At 36.5% G+C, this 27,965-nt stretch overlaps 1 protein-coding gene across 1 annotated transcript; it reads left to right on the top strand.

The window, feature by feature from the left end:
* Nucleotides 1–538: 538 nt before the first annotated feature.
* LOC140016172 (protein FAR1-RELATED SEQUENCE 5-like) lies at nt 539–3,754 on the top strand. Its single transcript, XM_072069606.1, has 6 exons — nt 539–2,656; nt 2,780–2,860; nt 3,028–3,099; nt 3,265–3,372; nt 3,486–3,554; nt 3,683–3,754. Exons 1-6 carry the CDS (start codon nt 539–541, stop codon nt 3,752–3,754), a joined length of 2,520 nt encoding a protein of 839 aa, XP_071925707.1.
* The last annotated feature ends 24,211 nt before the right edge of the window (nt 3,755–27,965 follow it).

Raw genomic sequence — 27,965 nt, 5'->3', positions numbered from 1 at the left:
TGAATGGGGTGAAACAGAGGAAAAAACACATATGTGAATAATAAATGGGTGAACCTTGTGTTGTAAGTCAATTACATGATGTAAGAAATATATTACAATGAGTAGAAAGTACTTGTTTGGCCCTCAAAATGTAGAAAAAGTAGAAAATGTGGAGTTGGTTTATGCGGTTGTCATTAACGAATGACATAAGGTCCAGTAAGTTAAAGAATCTAGAATCAAAATATAATCACCAGCGTGGAAGTACATACAGTTCAAATAGACTTACAACGCGTGACCAATACATTATAGTCCGTATAAGTTAGTGTACATGGAGTTGTATTTGTACATAGATAATACCGTTGTCTTAGAGTAAAAGTAAGGTGATGTGAATCATTAATCATATTGATAAGCGTAATAATAGGATTTGGTATACGAGTAATGTGTGATTCATAACACATTATAAATGGTAATATACATTTATATTGGCGTTTATGTACATACTATTCATGAAATGTTGCAAATTAGGGTGTTTGATACATAATTGGCAGGAGTAGAAGTAATGGATTGCAGCAAATTGGCAGAAAATGGGACCCCTGAATTAGGAATGGAGTTCAACAGTGAAGAGGATGCGTACAAGTTTTACAACAAGTATGCCTTTAAAATGGGTTTCAGTGTACGTAAAGACTATCTGAATAAAGACAAAGACGGCATGACCACGTCTAGGAGATATAGTTGCTGCAAGGAAGGTGTGAAACGCAAGTACGAAGGTGATGTGATGCCAAAGAGGACACGAGCGCCGACGAAAACAGGGTGTGGAGCTAAGATGGTTATCGTGTTGTTTAGAGGGACAATGAAGTACCGTGTGCATGACCTTGTCTTAGAGCATAATCATGAGTTGCACATTGCTCAATGTGCTCACATGATGCCATCACAAAGAAAAGTGAGTGTGGCTCAAGGATTCCAAACTGAAATAAGCGAGGATGCTGGGTTTTCATTGAAACAGAGCCATGAGCTTATGGGAACGGAAGCAGGTGGGATGGGTAATGTGGGATATACTCGGGATGATCTTAAACGATATCTTCGAACAAGACGGGAAAGGAGCTTGAAATATGGAGAAGCAGGTAGCATGCTGAATTATTTTCAAGAGCAAACACTCGAGAATCCATCCTTTTTTCATGCCGTACAGCTGGACTGTGAAGAACAAATAACGAATATCTTTTGGGCTGATGCAGGAATGTTAATTGACTACAACTTTTTTGGAGACGTAGTCACATTCGACACAACCTACAAAACAAATAAAGAATACCGGCCACTTGGAGTATTTGTGGGTTTTAACCAGCATAGGCAAATTGTGATATTCGGTGCTGCCCTTATGTATGATGAGACGATAGATTCTTTCAAATGGGTGTTTGGTACATTTTTAGAAGCAATGTGCGGAAAACATCCAAGTACCATACTAACCGACCAAGATCACGCCATGGCAGCCGCTCTTTCAATTGTCATGCCTGAAACATTTCATGATCTATGTACGTTTCACATAAGGCGTAATTTTATGAAACATCTTGGCAATCATTACAAGGAAAATAGTGATCTTCCATACATGTTTGGTGCCTGCATGTATGAGTTTCAAGAAGTGGAACAATTCAATAGGGTGTGGGAGGCGATGGTGAAGAAACACAATCTTGAAAATAATGAATGGCTCTCGGGGTTGTACAAAATTCGTGATAAATGGGCAAGGTGCATGATGAAAGAAAGATGGACTGCGGGAATGCGAAGCACCCAACTCAGCGAAAGCCTAAATGCAGCAATTAAAAATCATTTGAAACTGGATCATGACCTTGTGCAGTTCTTTAGACATTTCAATCAGGTGGTTGATGAAAAGAGACATAATGAACTGATCGCAGAATATGAAATGAGGCAAAAGCTCCCCATGGTAGGGTTAAGGCAAACACCTATGCTTGTGCATGCATCAGAGACGTATTCACCAACCGTATTTGTTGCATTCCAAAATGAATATGGCGAGTCAACAGCTATGGTTATATTGAGACAACAAGATGCAGCGATGTTTGTGGAGTTTACGGTCATGAGGTATGATGGAGGACCTGAAAGAACAGTAGTATTCAATCGGAATGATCTAAGTGTACGTTGCAGTTGCAAAAAATACGAGAATGAAGGCATTTTATGTGGGCACGCGTTGAAGGTGTTTGATACCGTGGGCATAAAAATAATTCCTCCTGAATACATTAAGAGGCGATGGACAAAAAGAGCTCGGGCTGGAGATTGTTTTGATCGGCGAGGACAGGAAGTTGTGGCTGATCCTAAAGTCATGATTTCAACTCGTTATCGGGAGCTCGCTCCAGCCATGATTAAGGTCGCAACTCGAGCAGCAATGTCGAAGGACACCAGCAAAGTAGCAATCACTGTCATATCCGATTTGTCAAAGAGAGTTGAGCTCCTCCTCTCAGAAAGTGAAGAGCAACATTTGCAAAATCAAAAAAATCTGAATATGGAGGAACGAGATAAAATTGAAATTGTAAATGAAATGGGGGAGGCAGTAGTCGCAAGAGACATTAAAAAACGAGGCGGTGGGAAGAAAAGTAAAGTGATGCGAAGTTGGGTCGATAAATTTGACAGAGTAAAAAGAAAATCTAGATTATCAAGAACTACACAGACTACGGTATGGATCAAATTTTGGTACTTGGGGAACATTTATGCTAAAACTAAGTTATTGTTATACTATTAACTAAAGTTTAGGTAACATTCATTATGAAATAATATTATTGTCGTGTCAATACTGTAGGTCTCAGAATCGGAGCCGACATCGGTTTCATTTGAGGAATACATGTTTATGGGATGCCGTTCATCTACTGACTCTGTTTCGGTTAATATAAAATGGACATAACTCTTACTTTTATTTGGATGTTTCTAACAACATAAATAGTTGCATTGATGTTACATTGTGTGATAATGTTGTTACGGCCGTCATCCCTCCTGATATATGTATTTTGTTTGTCTTATACAATGATTTGGCCCATACGAAACTTGTAGACGCATTCAATGAGTCAGACAGTGAATGGCCCTCCAAATGTTGTTGCTCCCGATACCGATGAAAGTCAAACGGTATGCATGCATTTAGTAGTTAAAATAAAACCTTCTTGTTCATGTAGTAGAGCTACCTTTTTTTCTTTAATTGTAACGGTGGGCTCCCGAAGGCTGTCAAATCATGCAAATTATGTAGTTAACGTATGTTCGCTTTAATAACGTATTATTTTTTATTATTTCAAGATCCACCGTTTGGCTAATCAGGGGCCTCCTGCAAGTGTCCCTACAGAATGGATGCATCTCAGATTTTCTATTTTTTTCAAGCATAACTCCATCAGAGATGTCTTAATGGTCTGATATATCATTTTTGTTATAATGTCTAGTCCAATTTAACTTTATAAGTGAGCAATATAGGCACTGGTAATGATTTGTTGACAGTCGATTACTTATACTATATAATGTAGGAGGAGCGTGGGATAATTTCAACACACTGTGATGTTGATGCATATCATGTATTTGCACCATCACCTCAGGTGATAAACTTTTATCGTTACAGCACATATTTATGTAATGTTATTAATTGGAGACTTGGATATCGTATATCATTAATCGTATGTTTTATTAATAATATTTGCTGATTTGCCATCGTTACGCATTTCAGGGAAGAAATAACACACAGGGATTGCAACTACGCGTTGACGTCGCCTCCCCCCAAAATGAGGTTGATGAATGATGTGTAACTATACATTTTGAACGAGACATTAAGTGGTTATCCCAACTTGAGAATGCTGCATATGTACGTTACAAGCAGTTAATAAGCTGTTACAACTTGTTGACGAGATTATACAGGCACCATTGATGTTTCACTCTTTTCAAATTTAGACAAATGGATTACAATTGTAATCGCATCTAATGTTAGTAGTCATCAATAGTTTGTATTGGGTTGTATAAAATTGTTAGAAAATTATAAAGTTGGTAGAAAATTGAAGTAACAATTTTACAATAGAATTAAACGTATTTTTTGTGATCGGATATTTTTCACTAAATCGACCATAACAGTTGAATGGTTATCGTGATATGTATACCATTCTACTACATTCAATTGCATACCTTAATAACATATTTATTGGCATAGATCGCACCGCCAAAGGTACGATATATAGGATAACACAATCTAAAGTCTAAATTGTCTTGATTTTGTTATGATGATAAATTCGAATTATTATTGGGCTATTTTTATAAAACATTATCATTTAGGCCATTTGTTTTGCATCGCTTGGCGAATTTAGTGCACCATTGACATGATATATCACAGGCACATCAATTGGTATTACAAGTTTTTAGGTTAATTAAATTATGGTCAAGTCAGGTCACGACCACATGTTGGTAATAGGTGCGCATAAGAAAATGATTTCTTGGAGAACTAATTTGTAACGTTAAAATGAAGTTTTACAATGCAACAAAAAAGGAAGAACGAACAGTACACAATGGATTACAACCAGTTAGGGATATGTTACTGTTACGTTACAACTAGTTACGACTGTTTAACAGGCATGATTAATATCCAAATATGGTAAGCAATTTGTTTGAGTAGAGATTATAATGAGTATAGTTTTACCGCTACCCTAACAAACATTGAACTACATCCCTTGTTATCAGTTGTATCCCATACAACACCTGGGAACGCCGTCATGCATTAGACAATGGGGTATGTACCTTTGAAAGTCATCGTCGCTTGATTCAGTAAAGTCAGATAGGTCCGGATCGGATATAAGCATGGGATCTGCTAAAATGTGCTGAACATCAAATTGTTTTCTAATACCATGTCTTTTTGCGGCTTGGATCTCGTGAAACCTGTGAAGCCTACGCTCCATCTGCATAACTTCTCGCTGTAGTCTATGTAATACGCTTGCATCATTGGCTTGTGGTCCTATAATAAGATCCGCCGACCTTGTTCTCGGGACGCGGAGGCCATGCCAGCGACAAAGTACCTCTAATTCCATTCTTCGCTCACGAACAGGCTCCCATATGGGTTCATGGTTCATAACGGAATAGCCAGACGGTAGATGATTATTGACGGTATTTTTAAAAATGTGACCAGCTAGTCCCAGAGAGTTGTTGGTGTTAAGCGGAGCATTCTTGAACTCGCGTTTGGTACCATATAAAATCCTCCCGTCTGGTGTTTCGTACTTGCTGATGGCATTTGTTGGACCCAACGATACTTTCCGTCTTTTTTGCCGAACATTTGATGGTGAGCTTGTATGAGATCCTTCGTTTGTGGATTGCATGACTATGCTGATAGCTACTGCTTTTTGGTTGGATGAAAGAAAGGATCTACTGATAAAGAAAAAGGTGGGAGAAAAAAAGAGTTAGAAATTTTTAACGGAGCACCTGTTTCAGACCATGCATAGTAAATGGTTTCTTCTGGCAACTTGACCAACTGCTTGCTGTGTCATTTCATGCTGTTCTCCACAGGATAGTACTCCTGGGTGAGTTGATGAAGCCATGGCAACCACCTATTAACGAGAGAATAGACTCAACGTTTGGTCAAATGTATAGTGTGTGGATGGAATAATGGTTCAATTCGATTGGATCATGACCTGTACTCCAACAACCATTGGGTCGTGAATACCCAGTTATACGTCAGTCACCTTACCTTTCAAGTGTAACAAGAAGTTGCAACCAGCATATGTACGTTACAAGAAATTAATAAGCTGTTACCGCTTATTGATGTGCTTGTACAGGCACCTTGTCATTTGCTTGTATGTTAAAACTTAGACAATTTGTTTATAATTGTATTAATGATAAGTATTACAGATAGTACTACAAGCACTTCAATAGGTAGTACTCCTTCAGTACAGAAATGAACTTACAATTGGCGGCTCAGCTTGGTTCCACGTGACCACATAATAAGTAACAGTTTCACAGAAGAACATGATACTTCGTTGGGACAAGTAATTCGAAAGTATGGTAACTAATATTTAAAATGCAACAAATTTTGATTACGCCATGTACCATTTTGAGTTACAACTAGTTATATATATGTTACAATTCATTACAACTAATGAATTTGCAATCGGCAGTTTTTCGTCTTATCTACTTAAAACTAGTGATATTACAACTAGAAATTTCCTGATATTACAACTAGTGATACTACAACTAGTTAATATCTGATGAACCTTTCCTCTTCTCTTGTTTGTGCAATTGCACTTGGCACAAACAACAAGTCCTCCCCCCAACACATAAAATTTCATTAGACACTTTAGTAAGTGTCTAATGAGAACATAAAGATGATCGATTCGAACCCCAAAACAATTGATGTAGCGGGGCCTTCTCGAACATCTCATTAAATTAGCGAGATCTTCTCGAACATCGTACAACCTACTGGCTGCTATTTGGCAGCCAAGAACTTGATTTTTGTGTGAACCCTCTATTGATGACACTGCAATTGAAGTTAGAGGCGGGTTGAAGAATAGTAATAATAAATTTCAGGCACGAGTTCATTGCCACCCTTCAGTAGAATGATATGGGAAGTGTGAAGTAATTTAAAATGAAAAATGTTTGTGCAGTAATGAAAGGTGGATGAAAAAATTTTTGTTGTTGAGGGATATACTACTGCACCCGCGCCCTTTTATAGTCCGCCAACAAAGAACAATGTGCTAAAATATCACTGGACAATGCATTCCAGGGCAAACAATTTCGTCCTGGCAGTGGAAGCTGTAGAGTTCAATGCATGCCATTGAACTGTGTCACATCTGTTCAGACAATAAAACAAATTATGCAGCTTTTGTCATGAAATGACCTGTACACCAATATTAAGGGTCACGTGGATAAAGAGTTACACATCAGTGGCCTGTACATTTCACTATGTACGGATTGCATTACAACCAGTTGAGTGTATGTTACAATTAATTATAACTAATGAATTTGCAATCTGCAACTTTTCGTCTGCTCTATTTAAAACTGAATAATATTCCAACTAGATATTCCCTGATGTTACAACTAGTGATAATACAACTAGTTAATATTCGATGAAACTTTCCTCTTCTTGGAATTTGTGCTATTGCCCTTGGCAGAAACGATAATTCCTCCCACTGACACATTAAATTTCTTAGACACTTTATTAAGTGTCTATTGAGAATAGTTACAATGATCGTTTCGAACCCCAAAACATTCGGTAGTGAGGCATTCTCGAATATCTCATTAAAATAGTGAGATCGACATTTTTGCATATGAAGCCAACTAGTATATCACGGGAGAAGAGACTGTAGACTCACATGCAGTGCTTGAACCATGTCAGATAAGTTTCGTTACATACAAAGCGTTAGATTTGTAGTACCGACAGTGAATATACGTGTTACGTGCTGTTTCTAATCGTTTACATGACAGCAATGTCGTCCCAAATGTGGAAGCATCATGATGGGTCACATGCTGCTACTGAATTATTTCAAATCAATTCAGACAATAAAATAAATTTTGCAGCTGTCTTCTTGTTCTGGTCCTGTACACCAACTTTGAGAGGGGTGGAAGACTACTAATAATAAATTTTGTATTCGGGTTCATTGCCACCTTTCAGTAGTATGAAATGGGAAGTGTGAAGTGGAATACAATGAAAAGTGTAAACGATAATGAAAGGGGGATGAACAAACTTTTGTTGTTGTGGGATATAAAAGTACAACTGCGCCCTTTAATTAAGTGACGCTATCCCATTCAAACTGATTGACAATCTACCAATTGTCCTTAATTTGCCAAATTTAGGAAATTATGAGGATGGAATGTGTATTTATGAACTTGAAGGATGAAATTAATCAAAATTATAAAATTACAAGGATCAAATGTGTTGTGCATGAAACTTTAGGGATGAAATTGGTTAACACCTTAAACATTAGGGGTGAAAAATATATTTTTGTCGACGATATAAACTAGCAAAGATGCTTCTCAGAAATTAGTAAGTATGAAATAAGTAACATGTTGACTGGATCTAACACAAAAACATCTCAGACATCAAACGACACGTTTGCGAGCTGTTCATGGCTAATATTCGGCCAAACAAAATTAGTCCAGTTTAGATATCATCTTATACCACATTTTTTAACAATATGTGTGGAACCCTCCTAATTTTGTACTACAATTACACGTTGTCGAACGGGAGTTACACCATGTGCAAACAGAGTTATGGAGTATACAAAATGCACACACCTTCAGCAACGATTGCACTTGGAACCTTTCCTGTGTATGTCCGCAAATTTTTCATTACTGCACCTATGAAATAGGCATGCCAGGAAGTAGGTGGCGGGATTGAAATCTATAGAGTAACATCCTTTCTTGGAATCATGTCCATTTGATTTCACACCTACTTTGAGTACAAGGCATACAGGAGATAGTGTCGAGACGTTTGATGAGTGTTACGGCAAGTTACTAAACAGTTACGGAAACTTGCCCTTTTTTTATCATGAAAGGAACTTAACAAAAACTCAGCAGGTCATGTGCGTTGGTTGAGGCTTCCGACCTTCCGTATACCGTTTATATGTGTATAAAGTTTTTTCATGCAGTATTTGTTAAAATCAAGAATTTTTTCATGTTTTATGCCTTACCTGTACATTATTTCATCACACACTTTATCATCTTGACCCCATATTTAATATTTGATGCACAAGTACTTGACGTGGCTTTACACCTTGTTCAAAGAAGTGTTATGTTTGAGCAAGTGTGGTAGTTACTGACAATAAATGGATACAGATAATAAAACCTCCAAACTTTAATGCCTGTGGTCGGTATTACAAGTTCTTAGCATATAGTTACGTTTTGTTTTTATAAAAATACTTGTACAAGGGAGGTTATTAATGACAATAAATGGTGTCTTTGGTTCATATAATAGGGAGATTTGGAAGGGCAGCGTCCTTCGCACCAAATTTGGACTTCATGGATGCATCTTAATGCTTTGAAAATGTAACTAATTTTTTTTCATTGTCCATACTCTTCATCGTACCTCAATCTAAATGGCATTGGTGCCATGGGTCTTCATTGTCCATACTCTTCATAGTGCCCGTATTACAAGTAGTTGGCATAGAGTTACGGAAAATATACATAAATATACATGTTCGGCTAATGTTATTACTGACAACTGCAACTCGAAGAACACAAAATACATGACTTAAAATCAGATTTTATGGCCAAAACCGATAAATAAACAGTATGTTACAAAAAGACGCACATTTCGTCGCTAATATGGCCAGGTCGAAAAACTACTACTTCAAAAACATCCTTTGCTACTATACAAAAAGAGTCCTGAATTTACATTCTTAACAAGGATGATCTTGCAACCTTTTACTGTTTACTCCCAACCGTGGCGACAATAGTGTCCTGAAACTTTGTATTATGCTCCGAACTACAAAGCCGCGCGGTGAAGATAATTCGATATTTCGCAACATTTTCCTGCACAATTTCACCTCTTGTATTAGTAAACCCGGGGATTGAGGTATTTATTACCCCTTTTTATTGCCACAAGTAGAAAAACAGATAGTTATAGAATATGATCACACCTCAGTAATTCGCACAGCCAATCTTCCACTCCAGTGTTCAAGAAAGGTCATCGTGAAAACTCCACTATCGAACCTGTACAGATCAACATATTGTGACTCAGAAATATGGACAATATACTAAAGTGATTGGAGTACACATTGCAATAGTAAGGTATCGGGGTGGTATTGAAAGATCCCATATTTTACATGCGATCGGGTGACACATGAGGTACATCAGCAACTAAGAGTTTGAAAGTTGCAAAGTCAAGTTCCATCCCAAATTTAGCTGCCATTATCAGTCCGAGGGCACGTTGCTGCATGAAACAGAGTCAAGTAACTATTTGTACGATAAAAAGTAATGAACAATTCCTATAAACACTCATACCAAGCGCTTTAGAACTGTAATATCTTTGCTCTTTGCTTGTTGTGGGTCAGGGTCTAGCAGATGCACTATGCGTTGTGAGACATGGAAGGAGTACACAAACCAGCAGCTGTCTACGAGGACAGGAACAAGAATCTGCAGCATAAAAAAAAATTTCATCAGCACGAGCATAATAGAGTAGTTTACCAATAACTTGCCAATATATAGCATGTCTCATCAATAGTTACGATAAGGTTATATCCATACCAACTGACACTTAGATGGATCAGCCGCTTTATCAGGCCCGCGAATCTTGAACAACTTCATAAGCTTAGTAGTTAGGATGTCATCGGGTTGTGTTTCGAATTTTCGAAGATTCAAAATGCCATCCTGTTAGCAATCAGTACAAGGGGATATAGATGTTTAGGGTGAATTTCACTGACTCGGGTAATAGATTGGTACATGCATTTGTGTGAAACTTTGATAATATTTTATTGAATGGTACTTATTATCTAACAATAATTTTAATACTTACAACTGCTATAGGCTCGACAATATAGCGCTTGAGTCTACTGGTTGTACTAGCCTCCCCACCCCAGTTTATATGCCTGGCAAATATGTCCATGACCTGCGTACAGTTACAGCCAAGTAGCAGAATGGGTTTAGTTACTGCCATTTGGAAAACGTATCGCTTTACCTTACCAAACCAACACAATGTATTATTTCTCGGGCTGAAAAAATATGCCTAACCCGAGTCGACACATGCATGCCATCACAAAGAGTCCTGAGGTCATCTCGTGTTAGAGAAAGTTGGAACATCTGAATGAGTGTCTCCCTGCCATTAAGTCAGACAAAGAGTTACTTTTAAAATTGGCAGTTGTTAGCAACCATGTTCTACAAAAAGTAAATGCTTTATCATAACGTTACATTCAACTTCAGCCAACAAATACTAGCGCTAATAAACCATGCATTCCCTAATATTCATCAATTTTACTACCTTATGCTAGTTCTTCATTACAAAAAGGATGTTCAAGAAACGTAATTCGGGACAAATGTTACAATCTTATGGTTACAATTGATACCATTTTAGACTAAATTGAATTCCAATTCGAAGAGCATAAAAATGCATGAATTGATTACGAATGGACTGGAGGGATGCATTTAACAAATAGTGGCACCAATAAATCCTTAAGTGCCTGTATTATAACCTCATAATCGTATGATAAATATATAGGAACCTTACTTGGGATTCTTATGTACCTCCCACGCGAATGCAGCGATCCTTTTGTCGTAAATGCTGATTGTCACGTGCGAAGGCAGAACATACTCGGCTGACCGTAGCATGCTGCTTTTCTTCATTGCCCGAGCTGGCCTGTGCTCATTCTCATCTTCAACAACTGCTGCAGATATCAATACATCAGAAAATCAAAATGTTATGTAGTTCACACTGACAGAATAATGATAAGGGGTTAATATCAGAAACCTACCTTGAGGTTTCTTCTAATCACACCTAGCACCCCTCATGTTTTCGAAATCACACTTAGTACCCCTGGAATGACAACTTTGGTATCATTGTCAACCCCTCAATATTTTTGTTCCACTTTTACCCTCCTTGTGAACTCTATTTATGTAGAGTTAATTTCGGAAGTCTCCCTTGAGGTTTTCCCTAAATTATGAAAAACTATTCTGTAATTATGTAATATTTTTTGTAGAAAGTGTAACTCTAATTGAACTATTTATAAAACTTATTAACACAAATACGATTATTACATATTGGACCCGTATGTATACTAACAACTTATCACACTTCTATTGTAATAGTGTACAAGAAGTTTACATAAAATTATAAAATATTCAACAAATGTTACACTATTTAGGGATGGTTGATCTAACAATTGTTCCTATCCCACTCTCTAATATTAAATAGTCATGGAGTTTCCAGTGACGTTAACTTTTGGCAATGGACATAGTGCCATTGCTAAAATTGCAATTCCTAAGTGAATAAAACACAATCTAGAAGTAATTCAAAGATGATGCAAATTCATGAGTATATAGCATCAGCAAGCCATTTCTACTTGACAATAGGGTATCGCAATATTAATAACTTACAAACTCCATTCAACTAGGATGCATAAAAAACTATTTATACTACCTCATTTTCACAAAAATGAAAGAGCAAGTTTATTTACAACTACAACCACATATTGAAACTATTGCTGCCATTTTGACAATCCATATTCACATTTTTTTTTATCTTCATTCAGATCAATGTAACATTTTTTAAACAATGTATAACTCTATGTGAATTATTTGTAAAACTTAATAACAGAAACGCAATCTGTTATAAAGATGTACAAGAAGCTTATATAAAATTACAAAATGTTCAAAACATGTTACGCTGTTCAGGCACGATATTGTAGTGTTACTAAAGTTGAAGGGATGTGAGTTACATAAATAGAGTTCACAAGGAGGGTAAAAGTGGAACAAAAATATTGAGGGGTTGACAATGATACCAAAGTTGTCATTCCAGGGGTGCTAAGTGTGATTTCGAAAACATGAGGGGTGCTAGGTGTGATTAGAAGAAACCTCAAGGGAGGTTTCTGATATTAACCCTAATGATTAGGTATACATGTTATACAAAAATTTAATGGGGCAGCACATTGCAATAACGTTTAACCGATCAGCTAAGAATTCTTCAATTCATATGCAAAACTCAAATGTAACTATTAATTCAGACTAAATACTATCAAGGTTTCTATCTTCTGAACACAACATAATAAATTTAATTTATGAGTACTTGTACATCAAATTCAAGACACTGTTTTTTTGTTCACTAACCTTTCCTTTTGCGACTATAAGACCGCAACCTTCTCGGTGTGTGTGGCAGATCCAAAGGATGCTCAATTCGAAAGGGACCTGTTCAGTCATATTGGATGATTGTTGGGGTATCATTTGACTTGTACACACTGTCTGAAATGTCCTTCCCATCACTTGTGTTGCCAACATTTTCTGCCTCCTTCCCATCAGTGGTTCTCCCACTTTGCTCTTTTCCAACTGTCGTCTACCCCATCGAATGTCGATTTGTTGGTTCAGTCTCATCTATTGCTCTGGTTGAGGTCCCAATGTCATCATCATTACCGCCTGCATCTTGTTCTTTTTCACTATCACCGTCATGGTCAGCATTGGAGTCCTTTCCTGCTTCTGTGGATTGATATTCCGAATGATCTTCACTGTCCATATCAAGATGTATTTGCTCTGAATCAGACATCCTCTGTTTCTGCTTTTCGTTTGAAACGACCTCTGTTGTTGCTGTTTTGGCCCTAGGATGAGAACACAGCAATTCTGCAATATTTAATATCCTTTTTTTGGCAACTCACTGTCATACTGTACACTTCTGAAAGCTCAACCTGCTTATACATTAACAAACCACAATGAATAGCCCGTTTCGACTTAATCTGAACAGATGAATTCATCATATTATGCATTGATCTGTATTAATTACTCATGGACCTCATGAAATCTGCCTGTTCGCTTTCAGGTGGTGAAATATTTTTCAAGAAAAGTTACATGAAAATGACTAAGCTGTATTTGGCACACGAATTGCATGAAGTATACAATTAACTTTGTATTTTGCATGAATAATATTCGAGAATTTTTTTTCTCTCTCGTTTCTGTCATAAAATATGGAACAAACGACATGAGCACACTGCGTTTCAAATGTAGCTAGATTATAGCTGAGCACTAGTGTTATTTGTGATCGGCGTTCGAAAAATCTTCCCACCTTTTTTCAAAGCTTAACTACTTCTTTGTCCCATACTCGATTTACAACTAACTTTCCTGATTTTGTATGTCAAGCATAGCAAACGCAAAATGATTGTATGCTGTACGTCAACACTTAATGATTGTATTTGACAAGATTACTTTCCTAAGTTACGTAGCTGTGGCTGCTTACGAATGATTGTTCAAATTATAAAAAATGTATAACTTTAACTTAAGCAACAATAGCGCATAATGAAGTATCAGTTTTAACAGTTAGGCAGCTTACTGCGATATCATGATGCCCGCTGTCCATCATTATTCCAACTAGTTCAGGGGGTAGTTCATTTATCTGTGCACCAGATTCAGCCTCTTCTTCTTCATGCGTCCCAATCTACGAAAACAAAATCAAACCATCACTTCATAAGTACATGGTATGTGTGGCCTATACATACAAACTAGTAAGTTAAAATCCATCAAAAAAAAGTTATCGCTCTTACTAGTTTTCCTTTTCCATAACCTCCGAGATTATCGATCTCCAATGCATCCCGTTCTGAAATTAAAGCATCTGTCCATGCCTTTACTCTTGGTGTAACTCGAGCCACTCTGTGCTTCAGTATTGTCACTCGATCAATGTAATGCACCTGCAATATAATTAGACACTGACACATCAATTATATCACCTACAATTCAAGTACTATGCATAAACAACCTTCATGTGCCTACTTAAAATTTCTTTTTGTTGCATCCCCTACTACTTAGATCACTTACTAACTTTCAATATCACATAACTAAACTTACCAGTAGGACAAACATGCAACCCCCAACATATTGGTGCTGCTTTCCGCTTTTCTTCTGTACTTCTAAAATCCTATTGCATAGTACATTTCTAACGTACTCTGCCCAGTTTAATGAGGGCACCTCAGTAACCACCTTCGTGCAATCCCATAGTCGAATTTTATGCTCAGCCCGTGTAGTTGGAGCTAATAGACATCCACAAGCAAATGCAACAAATAGTCGCTTGAACTCGTCCCCACCGCTCATGCTTACTAACTCTTCGGGCAGCTCTTTCCATTTGTATGTTCAGCGACTTGGTCCAGAATCTCCACCCTCACTGCTATCAGTATCTTCAACTGGTAAGGGGCCATCATTTGGGATTCCAAGGATTAAACTGATGTCTTTTGCTGTTAAGGGTAGCACACCATCTCTATGTAGCTGAAAGCTACTTAGTGTAGGATTAAAATTGTCGATCAGCCAGGTTGCTATGCCGTTCGGAATGGAGCGACACTTTATTTCCAGCAGCCCTCCAAACCCCAAATCTCTGATTTGCTGTTTTTTTGTTTCATCAATGTTCGATGCTAACCAAACCATCTGATTTGGTGAACAACGAATGGTGTACTTCGGATTCTATAATTAAGTTCAAGCACAAAAACTAGTTAGATATACACACATTATCACGTAACAACCTATTTCAGCATCCATGCCTTGTGCTTACCTTAATCTGCTGTTTTCCCGGTATAGTCTTTCCAAGACGCGCCATTTCTCTCTTGTACTCTTCTTTCTCTTTTCGATAGTTCTCTTTTCGATTCTGGACTTCTTCCTCGCTCAACTTATCATATGCTGCTTTAACCATTTTATTATACTGCATTGGATGCATATAATCATGAATCATGTTATATGTAATTCAATATTTTCTAACACAGATTAATATCAGAAACCTCCCCTAATGTTTGTTCTAATCACATGTAGCATCCCCCAAGTTTTTGAAATAACACATAGCATTCCCGACAGTAGGATGTGACAGGTTCTCCTAATCAAAAGGTGAGAAATTATCCAAAAATCACCAACATCTATCCCATGCCACAAACAACCTTAACTCGTTCAGAGGCAAAAAGAAATTCGGATAAGTATTGTTATACCATAACCAAAGTTGAACGGTCATAATTTAAAAATAATCAATGCAGTATACAGAGACCAATACTCCACTACAAGAACTAAGAAGAAAACTGCATACCAAAAAAGATTTTAAAAAATCAAAAAATTCTTTTGACAAACTGCTGATAACTGTTCTGAATTATGTAATATTCTTTGTACAACGTGTAACTCTAATTGAACTATCTGTAAAACTTACCAACACAAGTACGATTATTACATACTATACCCATATCTACACTAACAACTTATCACACTTCTGTTGCAAGGATGTACAAGAAGTTTATATAAAATTACAAAATGATGAAAAAATGTTACACTATTTAGGGATGATTGATCTAACAACTGTTCTTATCCCCCTCCTTAATATTAATTAGTCATGCCGTTTCCAGTAATGTTAACTTTTGGCAATGGACATAGTGCCATTGCCAAAATCGCAATTCCTAACTACATAATAACACAATCTAAACGTAGTTCAAAGATGATGGGAATTCATGAGTATATACCCTAAGCGAGCCATTTGTACTACATAATGGGGTATCGCAATCCATATGTTTCCAAAACACCATCTACAAGCAATAATCTAGACACTGAGGATTGCAATATTAATAATTTACAAACTCCATTCGACTACGATGCAGAAAAAAGCTATTTATACGACCGCATTTTCCCAAATATGGAAGAGCAAGTTTATTTACAACTACAACCACATTCTGAAACTATTGCTGCCATTATGAGAATCCATACTCATATTTTTTATCCCCGTTCGGATCAATGTAATATTTTTTAAATAATGTGTAACTCTACGTGAATTATTTGTAAACCTTAATAGCAGAGACGCAATCTATTGTAAAGATATACAAGAAACTTACATAAAATTACAGAATGTTCAAAACGTGTTACATTATTCAAGGATGATTGATCTAACACCCTTCCCTACCTCGCATCCCTCCAAACGATACATATCAGCATACTCCATGGTGTATGAAGATATGTAATTGTGTTACAACCCTGATGCTATCCTATTATTTATTAGATGATCATTTACATATACTAAAAACCAAGATTTAGACCTGTTTTGCTACTAGGAAATAAACTCTTTTTGGGCTATGGGTACAGGTGGAACAAAAATAAAGTCTCTATCCTATAATTCATTTTTTTCCTATCATTTTGAAATAGAGAGGCTGACAATGACACCAAAATTGTCATTGCAGGGGTGCTAAGTGTGATTTCGAAAACATGGAGGGTGCTAGGTGTGATTAAAAGAAACCTCAAGGGAGGTTTCTGATATTAACCCTTTTCTAATAGTGTTTTTTACTTTTACCGTGCAACAACTATAAATAATTAATGCTTTATTTAGTTCTTAATACATACCTCTATTATCTTAATGCCTTTCGCTGGAACGGTGCTTTGATACTCCTTCCTACACACATTAAATATTAACCAATTAGCTGTGCATTCTACTCATGATTATTATTTTCAATAAACATCAATATTACCTAAACTTCATCCACGCATTCAACGGTGGAACTGGTTCTCTAACTTCACTTGTATCCGCTGCCTCTATTCCTTCATTTTCGCCTAAACTCTTGTTCTGTCTTTCGCTTCTTATTCGTGCCATCCTGTTCATGCATAACAACAAATACAATAAACATATACCACCGAAGTCTCAAATACGACATACGAGTTACACGCTAACATTTCTACTCTGTTTCTTCTATGTACTTGTTAATCCACACCATATAACATTTATCCAATAAATAATACAATCTAACATACATCAATGCAGTCCAAAATACGACATTCCAATTTCAATCTAACAATTCTCTTCTCTTTCTCGCCGGTACCTGCTAATCCACACCATGTAACATTTATCCAACACCACGTAACACTTATCCAACACTTTGTTCATGCACAAGAACTAATACCATAAACATACATCAATGCAGTCCCACGTACGACATTCAAATTTCAATCTAACATTTCTCTTCTCTTTCTGCCTGGTATCTGCTAATACACACCATGTAACAGTTATCCAACACCATGTAGCATCTATCCAACATTTTGTTCATGCACAACAACTAATACAATAAACATACATCAATGAAGTCCCAAATACGCCATTCAAATTTCAGTCTTAACATTTCTCTTTTCTTTCTGTCCTGTACCTATTAATCTACACCATGTAACAGTTATCCACCAATATGTAAGATTTATCCAACATTGTCTTCATGCGCGTGAACTAATAAAACAGATACACTAATGAAAATCACAAAATGATACATACCAATTTTACACTAACATTTCTACTCTTTGCTTCTCTGTGCCTGTTAGTCCACGACATGTAAGACTTATCCAACATTATGTTCATGTACATCAACTGATACACTAGACATACATCAATGAAATCTCAAATATAACATACCAATCTCCGACTATCATTTCTAATTTGTCCTTCGCCTCTACCCTTTGTCATTTTCTACATCTTTTCCTTATACTATGTACTACATCTCACAAGTTTTGACTTTCTTATGTTAATGTTTTACACTTTAACACACCGTATCAATGTTTCTCCATGTCACTTTTTTCCTACATAACATAATTTTTAGCCAACGTGCTATATTACCCTTCATTGCACTGAATTATCTTGCCACTATTTAGTTTCGCAGTGTATGATACACTCAACGCATTGTACTATCTACTTAGCATTTTGTAATTCAGCATCTACACCCATTTTTACGCCTACGAAATCCCAAACCCATTCACACATTTTATCAAGCAGTTGTGCCGCAAGATTTCCCCCTCCTTTCCCATCTCCTGTTTCAATGATCACATACAATTTTACATAACACTTCTATCACGCTGAACGTTTTTACTTACTATACACAAAAGCGTCATAGTGTACACCAAAAACAACCACAAGTAAGGTCCTTCCACTTTGAAGTATAAATTACACAACTGTATCATCCCAGGTTTCCACATGTTTTACCTTTACGATTTGTGGTCTTTAACTACTCAGGATCCCACGCTCTTCAACTTTGAAGCTGAGGTTCACGTTTCTTCTTCTTTTACTAAAGCCGATTCACAACAAAATTGGCCTTCTACCACCACTTCTTCCTTCTGCTTCCTCTGCTCAGCCTTCAACAATGCCACAGTTCCACAGCTTGACTCCAATGTCACACTGTTCTTGCCAATCTCCTCTTTTTCTCTATTATTTCTCCTCTCGTCTATTGCCCTAGTTTTTTGATAGTTATGAATTTCGAATAGTGGCAACTGCTTCGTGGGTTTGGGAGAGGGTCTAAGTGGGAACCTTCATTTTCAACCTTTCATTTTGGGCGGGAGGACACTTACCAACGTTGCTGCCGTTCCGTAACTTGCCGTTACCCCAGATACGATTTTAGATTTTTTTTTTCCCTTCTCAATTAATAGAACGTCGTCGTTTTGGTCTCACCTGAAGGCTTGCTGACTTGGACCATTTCTCGCCTCACGTTCGATTTTGTGAGGGGACCGTTCAGGAGCGGTCCTTCTGAGGACCGCTCCTGCCCCGTATCCATTTTTCCGTTTCCTACTTGTCATCTTAACTTTCCCAAACCCTCTCTGCATTTTGACGACTTGATGGGATCTCTTGATGGTAAGAACGCGTTGACCGCTCCTACCGTAGGTAGGGATGCAAAGAACGACACGTGTTGTAGTGTAATGTGCTGGTAATAGAAACGTTATGTTGTGACCAACGTCGCGTGGAGATGAAACAAAATGAAACGTGTTCGGATGCAACCAAATGCCGAGGAATACCGTACACCCATTAATATGTGTCGTTTTTAATTTTAATATAATTAACCAATTGCAATGATATTTCCCTAACTTTGTTTTATAGGAACTAAATACGTCAAAATAATTTTTTTGTTAAGTCTAATACAAAGACTAAATCAATTGGGGAAGATTTCGTTATTATTAAGTTGAAGCATTTAATTGTTCATTCTTATTTTGGCAAACTTAACCAATATATATCAAGCACGATCATATTTTATTTTTGTAAGTAATTGAAACTGAAATTATATTGCAAAATCATTGCCAATGTTTCCTACTTCTTGCTATGGTATGTTTGGAAGACTTTAACTTTACCAATTAAACTTAACTAATACAACCATATTTTTGGGTTCAATCCAAGCACAAAACTAATAATGACATTTTAAACATTTCCAAAAATTTAAAAACTTCAGAAACAATAATGGAGACACAAAAGCTCAATGGCTGCTTAGGATGCAAATGTTGTCTTCAAATACACGCACAATACATTTATGTCTGTGTCTATATGCATGGATTTATATCACTCTTCTAAGGATGAAAGAGTGGAAAAAAATGCCAATACCTCGGCATTAACGTCACATATTTTAGTAATAGACATAAAAAACCAAACCAGTACTACTATTCAAGGACTGTTATCGATTTCATTACACAACAATACATACAATTTCATGGACAACAAATATAGAACACACAATTAATACAAATTTATATGAGGTAGGTCATCAGTAGAGTTGATCAAATTGAATATAAATGATGAACCATGGATTTGGGAAGCGTGTGAAAAGGAGGGGATTTATTTTAAATCAAAAAAATATAGACATAATAAAAGATAACAAATTTTAAATACGTCCACATGGCGAGAGGATACATATTTTACTTCACACAAGGTTGGTATCATTAAATCATTAAATGGTTCATGGGCATTTTTAGTGAAAACAACCAATTGCAAATATATTTCCTTAGTTTCGTATTACAGTTCTTAGATTGTCATGCTTGCTTTTGGTAAGATTCGTAAAACAATAAATGAATTGAGGGAGGTTTCCTTAACACCGGTTTATAAAATTTAATTGTTGATTTTAATTTCGGTAACGTTACTAACCAATACAATTTTTGATTGTTAATTATAGTCAAATAACATTTCTTTCCTATTTTTCAAATGCCACATTTGCAAGTGTAGACTTTTACAGACTATACTTAATGAATAAAAGCACATATTTAGTTCCAATGCAAATAAAAAGACATTAATGATATTTTGATCGTTTCAAATCAATTAAAAAATTGAGAAAAAAGAATGAACAATTCAAAGCTCAATCGGATGCTTAGGCTGAATATTTGGGTACTAAATATATATATTATATATATGTGTGAATCCTTTTCTATTTTAAGTTGACGCACAACTAGTACATTTACCTCCAGTTTTTGTTCTTCCAATTTCTTCTCCCCCGCACGTGTCAAATTTATAATTATTATCTATTTTAATTTCGATACTTTCTTTACACACAATAACATTTAAAGGGAGTTGTCGTATTTTTCCATTCCTTACAGGAAAATGGGCAAATGCTATGTACTTCTGGTTCAATCCTACAATTATCCCTTCCTCTACTATCCAAACAGTCGCTAGCATACGCTATTCCTTGATACTTGGTTGCATCCGGACACGTTCTATTTTGTTTCATCTCCACGCGCATTGGCCACAATATAACGTCTCTGTTACTAGCACATTATACTACAACACGTGTCATTCTTTGCGTCCCTACGATAGGTACGGTCCTACCATGAAGGGATCCTGACTTGATGCCTCAAAACTGTTGGTTATTTGAAGCATAAACAAAGATATCAAAACTATATTGAAGGCTGAAAAAGGAGCTTTATTTCTTCATTCATCAACACCCTATTTATAGTGCTTACAAAGAAACAAACTAAAATAATTTCAGCTAACAATTCTCTAGAAAATCTAACAAAAACTACTTGATAACATGATCTTCTACCTGGCAAATCTTAGCAAAAATATTTGATCCTAACAATAAGACTTATTCTTCTACCAATTGAATGATTCTGATATCAAACTTAATCTGATAAAATCTGTAGGAAAAGCTGGCATATCTCAACACTCCTCCTTGGCACTTTTACTGTAGATCCCCAACTGTCTTCTTAGGCATTCAAACCTTGTTTTGGACAAGGCCTTCGTAAAAATATCTGCAATCTGATAATCAGTCTTGCAATGAACTAGAACAATTTCTTCATTCTTTTGAACTTCTCGAAGAAAATAATATTTAATTTTGAAATGCTTAGTCTTCCCATGAAATACTGGATTGTTGGAAATAGCTATAGCAGCTTCATTATCAACAAAAATTTGAGTAGCTTCTTGTTGAACTTGATTTAGATCAGCTAACAATTTCCTAAGCCATAAGGCTTGATTAACAACGGCCGTAGCAGCAACATATTCTGTCTCAGCGGTAGATTGAGCTACCACATCTTGCTTCTTAGAATTCCAGGAGAAACATCCAGAACCCAGGTTGAACAAGTATCCAGAAGTGCTCCTCATATCATCATATGAACCAGCCCAGTCACTATCTGAATAGTCATGTAACTCTAATTTTTTTGATTTTTTGAAACAAACTCCAAAGTTAGCAGTGCCTTTGACATACCTGAGTACTCTTTTTGCAGCTTTGAAGTGCAACTCACTTGCACAATGCATAAATCTAGACAGTAAACTCACAGCATACATAATATCAGGCCTTGTTGCTGTAAGATACATCAAACAACCTACAAGACTTCTGTATAGGCCTTCATCAACTTTGGCAGCTCCATCATCTTTACTAAGCTTCTCGTTCTCCATCAATGGAGTGCTAATTGATTTGCAATTTTCCATATTAAACTTTTTCAACACATCTCTTGCATATTTGTGCTGACTTATGAAGATTTCTTGTTGAGATTGAATAACCTCCATGCCAAGAAAATAGGACATCTCTCCCAAGTCTGTCATTTCAAAGACTTGCTTCATCTGCTCCTTAAACTGATTTACCAAGATTGGCTTACTTCCTGTGACAAGCAAATCATCAACGTATAGTGAAATAACAATTATATCATCATTGACAATTTTGACATAAAGAGTTGATTCACTCAAACTCTTCTTAAATCCAATCTTCAGAAGATGATCATCAATCCTGCTGTACCAGGCTCTTGGTGCCTGTTTTAGGCCATATAGCACCTTGTGAAGTAGGTACACCTTGTCTTCTTGACCTTTCACTACAAATCCTTAAGGTTGCTCCACAAAGATCTCCTCTTCCAAGTAGCCATTTAGAAATGCTGACTTGACGTCAAGTTGATAAACTCTCTAGTCCTTTTGAGCTGCAAGTGCTAGGATCAACTTGATGGTGTCAAATCTTGCTACTGGTGCAAATGTATCCGAGAAGTCCATTCCAAATTGTTGAGCATATCCCTTGACGACCAACCTTGCCTTGTGCTTGTTGATGGAACCATTAGCATTTAATTTGGTTCTAAAAACCCACTTTACACCAATGGGTTTCTTGTGAATTGGTCTGTCCACAAGCGCCCAAGTCTGGTTCTTTTCAATCATTCTCAACTCCTCCTTCATTGCCTCGATCCACTTCAAGTCTTTGGCAGCTTCTTCATAATCTGCAGGTTCAAGAACTGCAACATTACATTTGTTATAAATGTCAGAGAGTAATTTGGTACCTCTAACTGGAATATGATCTATTGATTCATCAATATTCTCCTCCTGCAATTCTTTAGATTCTGATCCCTTGAAATGTTCAACTTTGGAATTGATCCAGTCCCATGTTGCGTATTCATCAAAATGGATGTCTCTACTAACTATCACTTTTGCAGTCAAAGGTTGATAAACTTTATAACCTTTGGTACTGCTGCAATAGCCAATTAGAATCCCAACTTCTGCCTTTTCGTCAAGCTTGCCTCTCTTTACATCAAGAATATGTGTGTAGCAAATGGAGCCGAACACCTTCAAGTTTTGTACTGAAGGTTTATATCCAAACCAAGTTTCAAACGAGGTTCTGCCATTCAATAATTTTGTAGACAACCTGTTTAAAAGATACACTGCAGTATTGACAGCTTCTGCCCAAAACTTCTTTGGCAATTTTTTCTCAAACAACAAACACCTGGCCATCTCCATGATTGTCCTGTTCTTTCTTTCACTTACTCCATTTTGTTGTGGAGTATAAGTGACAATTAATTGATGTTCAATTCCTGCATCTTCACAAAACTTGTTGAACTGATTAGAAGTATATTCTGTTCCATTATCTGACCGAATCACTTTAATCATCTTGCCACTTTGATTTTCAATCCAATTTTTAAACTTCAAAAAAATAGCAGCAACCTCTGATTTTTGTTTCATGAAATAGACCCAACAATATCTACTGAAGTCATCAATGAAAACTATGAAATACCTGCTGCCATTTAATGAAGAAGTTCTCATTGGACCACATACATCTGTGTGAACACGTTGAAGCCTTTCTGAAGCTCTCCAAGATTTGTTGTGAGGAAATGACAATCTGCTTTGTTTTCCCAATTGACAAACTTCACAAACTCCACCTTTATCTTCTATAAAAGGCAAGTCCTGCACAAGACTATTCTTATGCATGTAGTTAAGTGCAAAATAGTGATAGTGGCCCAATCGTTTATGCCATAATTTAGATTGATCCACTAAACTTGGATATGCACTTGAACCTGCTTTCAACCAATTTAGAGAAAAACTGTTTCCATTCATTTTTACTGAAAAAAGTTCACCTCCATTTTGATCATAAATGATGCAGTTCCTATTTTTGAAGACAACAGAATAATTTTTCTCAAGCAACTGTCCAACACTCAACAGGTTTTGATTAATTTCAGGTACATATAAAACATCATAAATTATTTTTTTACCTGAACCATAATCAATAACCACATTACCTTTGCCTTTCACCCCAATACAATCTCCATTTCCAATTTTAACTTTGGAAATATATGATTTATCCAATTCCTTGAATATGGACTCATCATATGCCATGTGATGAGTACAGCCACTATCAATTAGCCAAGCTTCACTGGAGGTCTTGCTTGCAAAGCAAGTGGCCACAAATAATTGCCCCTCCTCTTGTTGGTCAGCTATTTGAGCATATTAGTCTCTTCTGTTATTTTTGCATACCTTTTCAACGTGTCCCTTTTGATTGCATGACCTACATTGGATGTCAGGTCTCCACCAGCAATATTGTTACAGATGTGAAGTCTTTTTGCAATGTGGACATTGAGGAAATTTTCCTCTTCTTCCTTCATCTCTGCTAGACTCACCTTCTTTCTTGCTCTTCTTGTTCCACTGCTGTTTCTTTTCTTTGCCACCTTGTTGATTTTGAATTTGTCTCTCACCTGAAAAGCACCTTCTACTACTTCCTCCTTTCGGATAGCTCTTCTCTGCTCTTGTGCTTGTAATGCATTGATTAGTTCTGGCAAAGTGATTTGAGACAAATCCCTTGAATCTTCAAGGGAGCAAATCTTGGCCTCAAACCTTTCAGGTAAGCTCACCAAGACTTTCTCTATAACTCTGCTATCTGGTAATTGTTCTCCAATCGATTTGATTTTATTCACAACATCTAAGAGTTTGTCAGAGTACTCTTTGATGTTTTCTGTGTCTTTCATCCTAAGGAGCTCAAACTCTCTCATAAGGTTCAAAACCTGCATTTGTCTTGTTCTGTCATTGCCTTGAAAAGCCACTTTGAGAGTATCCCAAGCTTTCTTTGCAGTTTCACAAGTCATAATTTTTGTGAATACTGCATCAGAAACTGCTAAATGAATGCACGTCATAGCTTTTGATCTCCCTTTGGTTGCATCTCTATGGGCTCTCATTTCTGCAATAGTTGGATCTTCCGATAATTCAGGAACAGGATCTGTCTCTACCACATCCCAAAGATCATTAGCATCCAAATAGGACTTCATTTTGACAGCCCAGATTTGGTAGTTTTCACCAGCAAAATTTGGAGGATTGGACAAGAAGTTATTTCCTGGCATTTTGATGTTGAAGGCTTAAGTGTATAATTTTATAGTGAAAAGGGTTTCTCACCAAGTTCACTCACTCTCAAAGAAACAGGCCCTTAAGATTTAGGCTCTTGATACCACTTTGTTGGTTATTTGAAGCATAAACAAAGATATCAAGACTATATTGAGGGCTGAAAAAGGAGCTTTATTTCTTCATTCATCAACACCCTATTTATAGTGCTTACAAAGAAACAAACTAAAATAATTTCAGCTAACAATTCTCTAGAAAATCTCAACAAAAACTACTTGATAACATGATCTTCTACCTAACAAATCTTAGCAAAAATATTTGATCCTAACAATAAGACTTATTCTTCTACCAATTGAATGATTCTGATATCAAACTTAATCTGATAAAATCTGTAGGAAAAGTTGGTATATCTCAACAAAAACAATAACACAATCAAAAACTCCCTTTTCAAGGCTTCTTGTGTCCCTATGGCCTCCCTTTTAAACATCCCAACTACATAGTATAGTTAATATAGTGCTATCCAAACACTCCCATAGTAAATATTCAGATATTCAAATTCTCTCTCTCTCTCTCTCTCTCTCTCTTCCCCTTGTTACTATCAACCGATTCTGCCTTCTGAACTAAGCGTTTGAAATTTGGAATTCATTCTTAAAGACCCAAATTTCAGGAACAAAATCCTATTTTTCATCCATTGAATTTTTAAAGAGAGAAAGGAGACGAAAGGGTGTTTTTGTGGTTTGGGGGGGGCGCATTTGGGTAGAAAGCCTTGTGAGAAGAAGAGAGGAAGAAAATTCATCACTCCTACCTTTCCTCTGATTTCTGGATCTACAAGAAAGATTTCGTGGGGGAGGAGGATGTTTTCATTGGTAGGAGTTGATGTGTTTTTCATGAGTCTACAAATGTGGGGTGTGGTGGTGTTGATCACTGTTGATAGTGGTGGCAGAGGAACTCAGGAGAGGAGGTGGAGATGAGGCCTGCTGGCGAACAGACTTGGAGTTATTAATATGGTGAAAGCAGTGAATGATTTAATGGGAGGTCGTGGCAAACTGTAAGTCTCTTGGTCTACACGTGGGACTATAGATCGAGTTTATCCAAGCTTTTACCATGTAGAAATGTCGGCCACATGAGAGTAAGAAGTTTTTTGGCATTACAGTTTTCGAAGAATTTTTCGAGAAAAAAATTACTTTAGCACTTTTTAAAATGTAATATAATATGAGGTAAACAAAAGTGATTAGAAAATATATAAAAAAAAATATTCACTGAAGATAGAAAACAATTTTCTCCAGAAAGTGCAATCCAAACTTTTTGAATCCTAAGGATACCAAGAGTTGCTTTTTCTCTATTTTTTATTTGATTATCAACCATGGCAAGATCTATAGGTGTATCCAAATTTGCGGAAACATAATTTAAGTTTGGGTTGGCTAACATAATATCTATATTTATTGTTCTTCATTCAAAAGATATTTTTTTTCATGGCAATTTCGTTTACAAAAGACGCTTAAGTACTAAAATTAGTAGTATCTTGGAAGTTTAGTGAAGCTCACTACTCACAAATCATGCTTTTATGTATAACAAGTGGATATCAGTACTAAAAGTTAAGTGATTGTGTCATGTAAATATAGTGATATGCATAATTGGCAGTTCAATTTTGTCCCCACTTGCCAGGGTGCGCAAGTGACCACTAAATTTCAATTAAATGTCTCATCTTGGTGTTTTTTTTTTTGTCTAGAATTAATTATCCAACTAGTTCTCCAAACTCCATCAAAATTCATCCATAGCTCCATCTGATTATCTATTTTAGGGGTTATTTTTTGACTATTTGCCTCGCCCAATATACCCATTTATGAAGATCAATGTACGCATGTGAGATGCCAAAGTACACTCTCTGCACATATGTTAACGTCTAAATGAAATGTTGCAGCAATTTGCAGCTGGGGATCAAGCCAATAGGGATATTTCGGGGCTTTGACCATTTTATTGATAAAATAAGATTCAGTAGTCAATTCAAATGAACAATTAGGACACGTGTTGCTATACAAGTTGAAATAGTATGGCCATTTAACACAGTCACCTGGCCGTTAAAACTCCTTTCCTCTGGGTTAAATCTTTTGCAATTTCCTCTGTCAACCAAAAGAAAAAAAAAACATGTGTTATCTTACCTCTGTTATTAATAACTGGACAAATTAGCAGAAATACATGTCATGAAGCAGATTGAAGGAATAGTTTTTAACTGAAGAAATTCAGATTTGGCATCTTAAATACGAGGTAAGCCATTCATTAGAAGCTGGGAGTTTAATTCTTGAAGAAACATGACAGAATGCATGGAGTGACATCGTCAAGAAAAAACCACGTTTTCTTATTCCAGCAAGATAATGTCTTGGTCTGGCGATCACGCCTTCTGTAATTTATTTCGGATGGCAGTCACTCACTAGCCCACTTCTTAGCAGTTAATTTTCTTCTGTAAGCTGAAGTTAGTTAGGACAGCCACTACCTAAACGTTAGGATCATTTTCTTCATTGCCAGAATTATAACCATGTTAGCACTTAGC

This window comes from Coffea arabica, chromosome 10c (genome assembly GCF_036785885.1).
Source record: "Coffea arabica cultivar ET-39 chromosome 10c, Coffea Arabica ET-39 HiFi, whole genome shotgun sequence".
NCBI lineage: Eukaryota > Viridiplantae > Streptophyta > Magnoliopsida > Gentianales > Rubiaceae > Coffea > Coffea arabica.
The sequence above is the reverse complement of the archived record's forward strand: the minus strand, read 5'-3'. Positions and strand labels throughout refer to the sequence as shown.

What these genes read in the sequence shown, in the direction of transcription:
- LOC140016172 (XM_072069606.1), top strand. Translation starts at nt 539, where the DNA reads ATGGATTGCAGCAAATTGGCAGAAAATGGGACCCCTGAATTAGGAATG. An exon ending in CATCTACTGACTCTGTTTCG is followed by an intron (nt 2,861 to 3,027) that starts GTTAATATAAAA and finishes CGAAACTTGTAG; the next exon opens with ACGCATTCAATGAGTCAGAC. An exon ending in TATTTGCACCATCACCTCAG is followed by an intron (nt 3,555 to 3,682) that starts GTGATAAACTTT and finishes TACGCATTTCAG; the next exon opens with GGAAGAAATAACACACAGGG.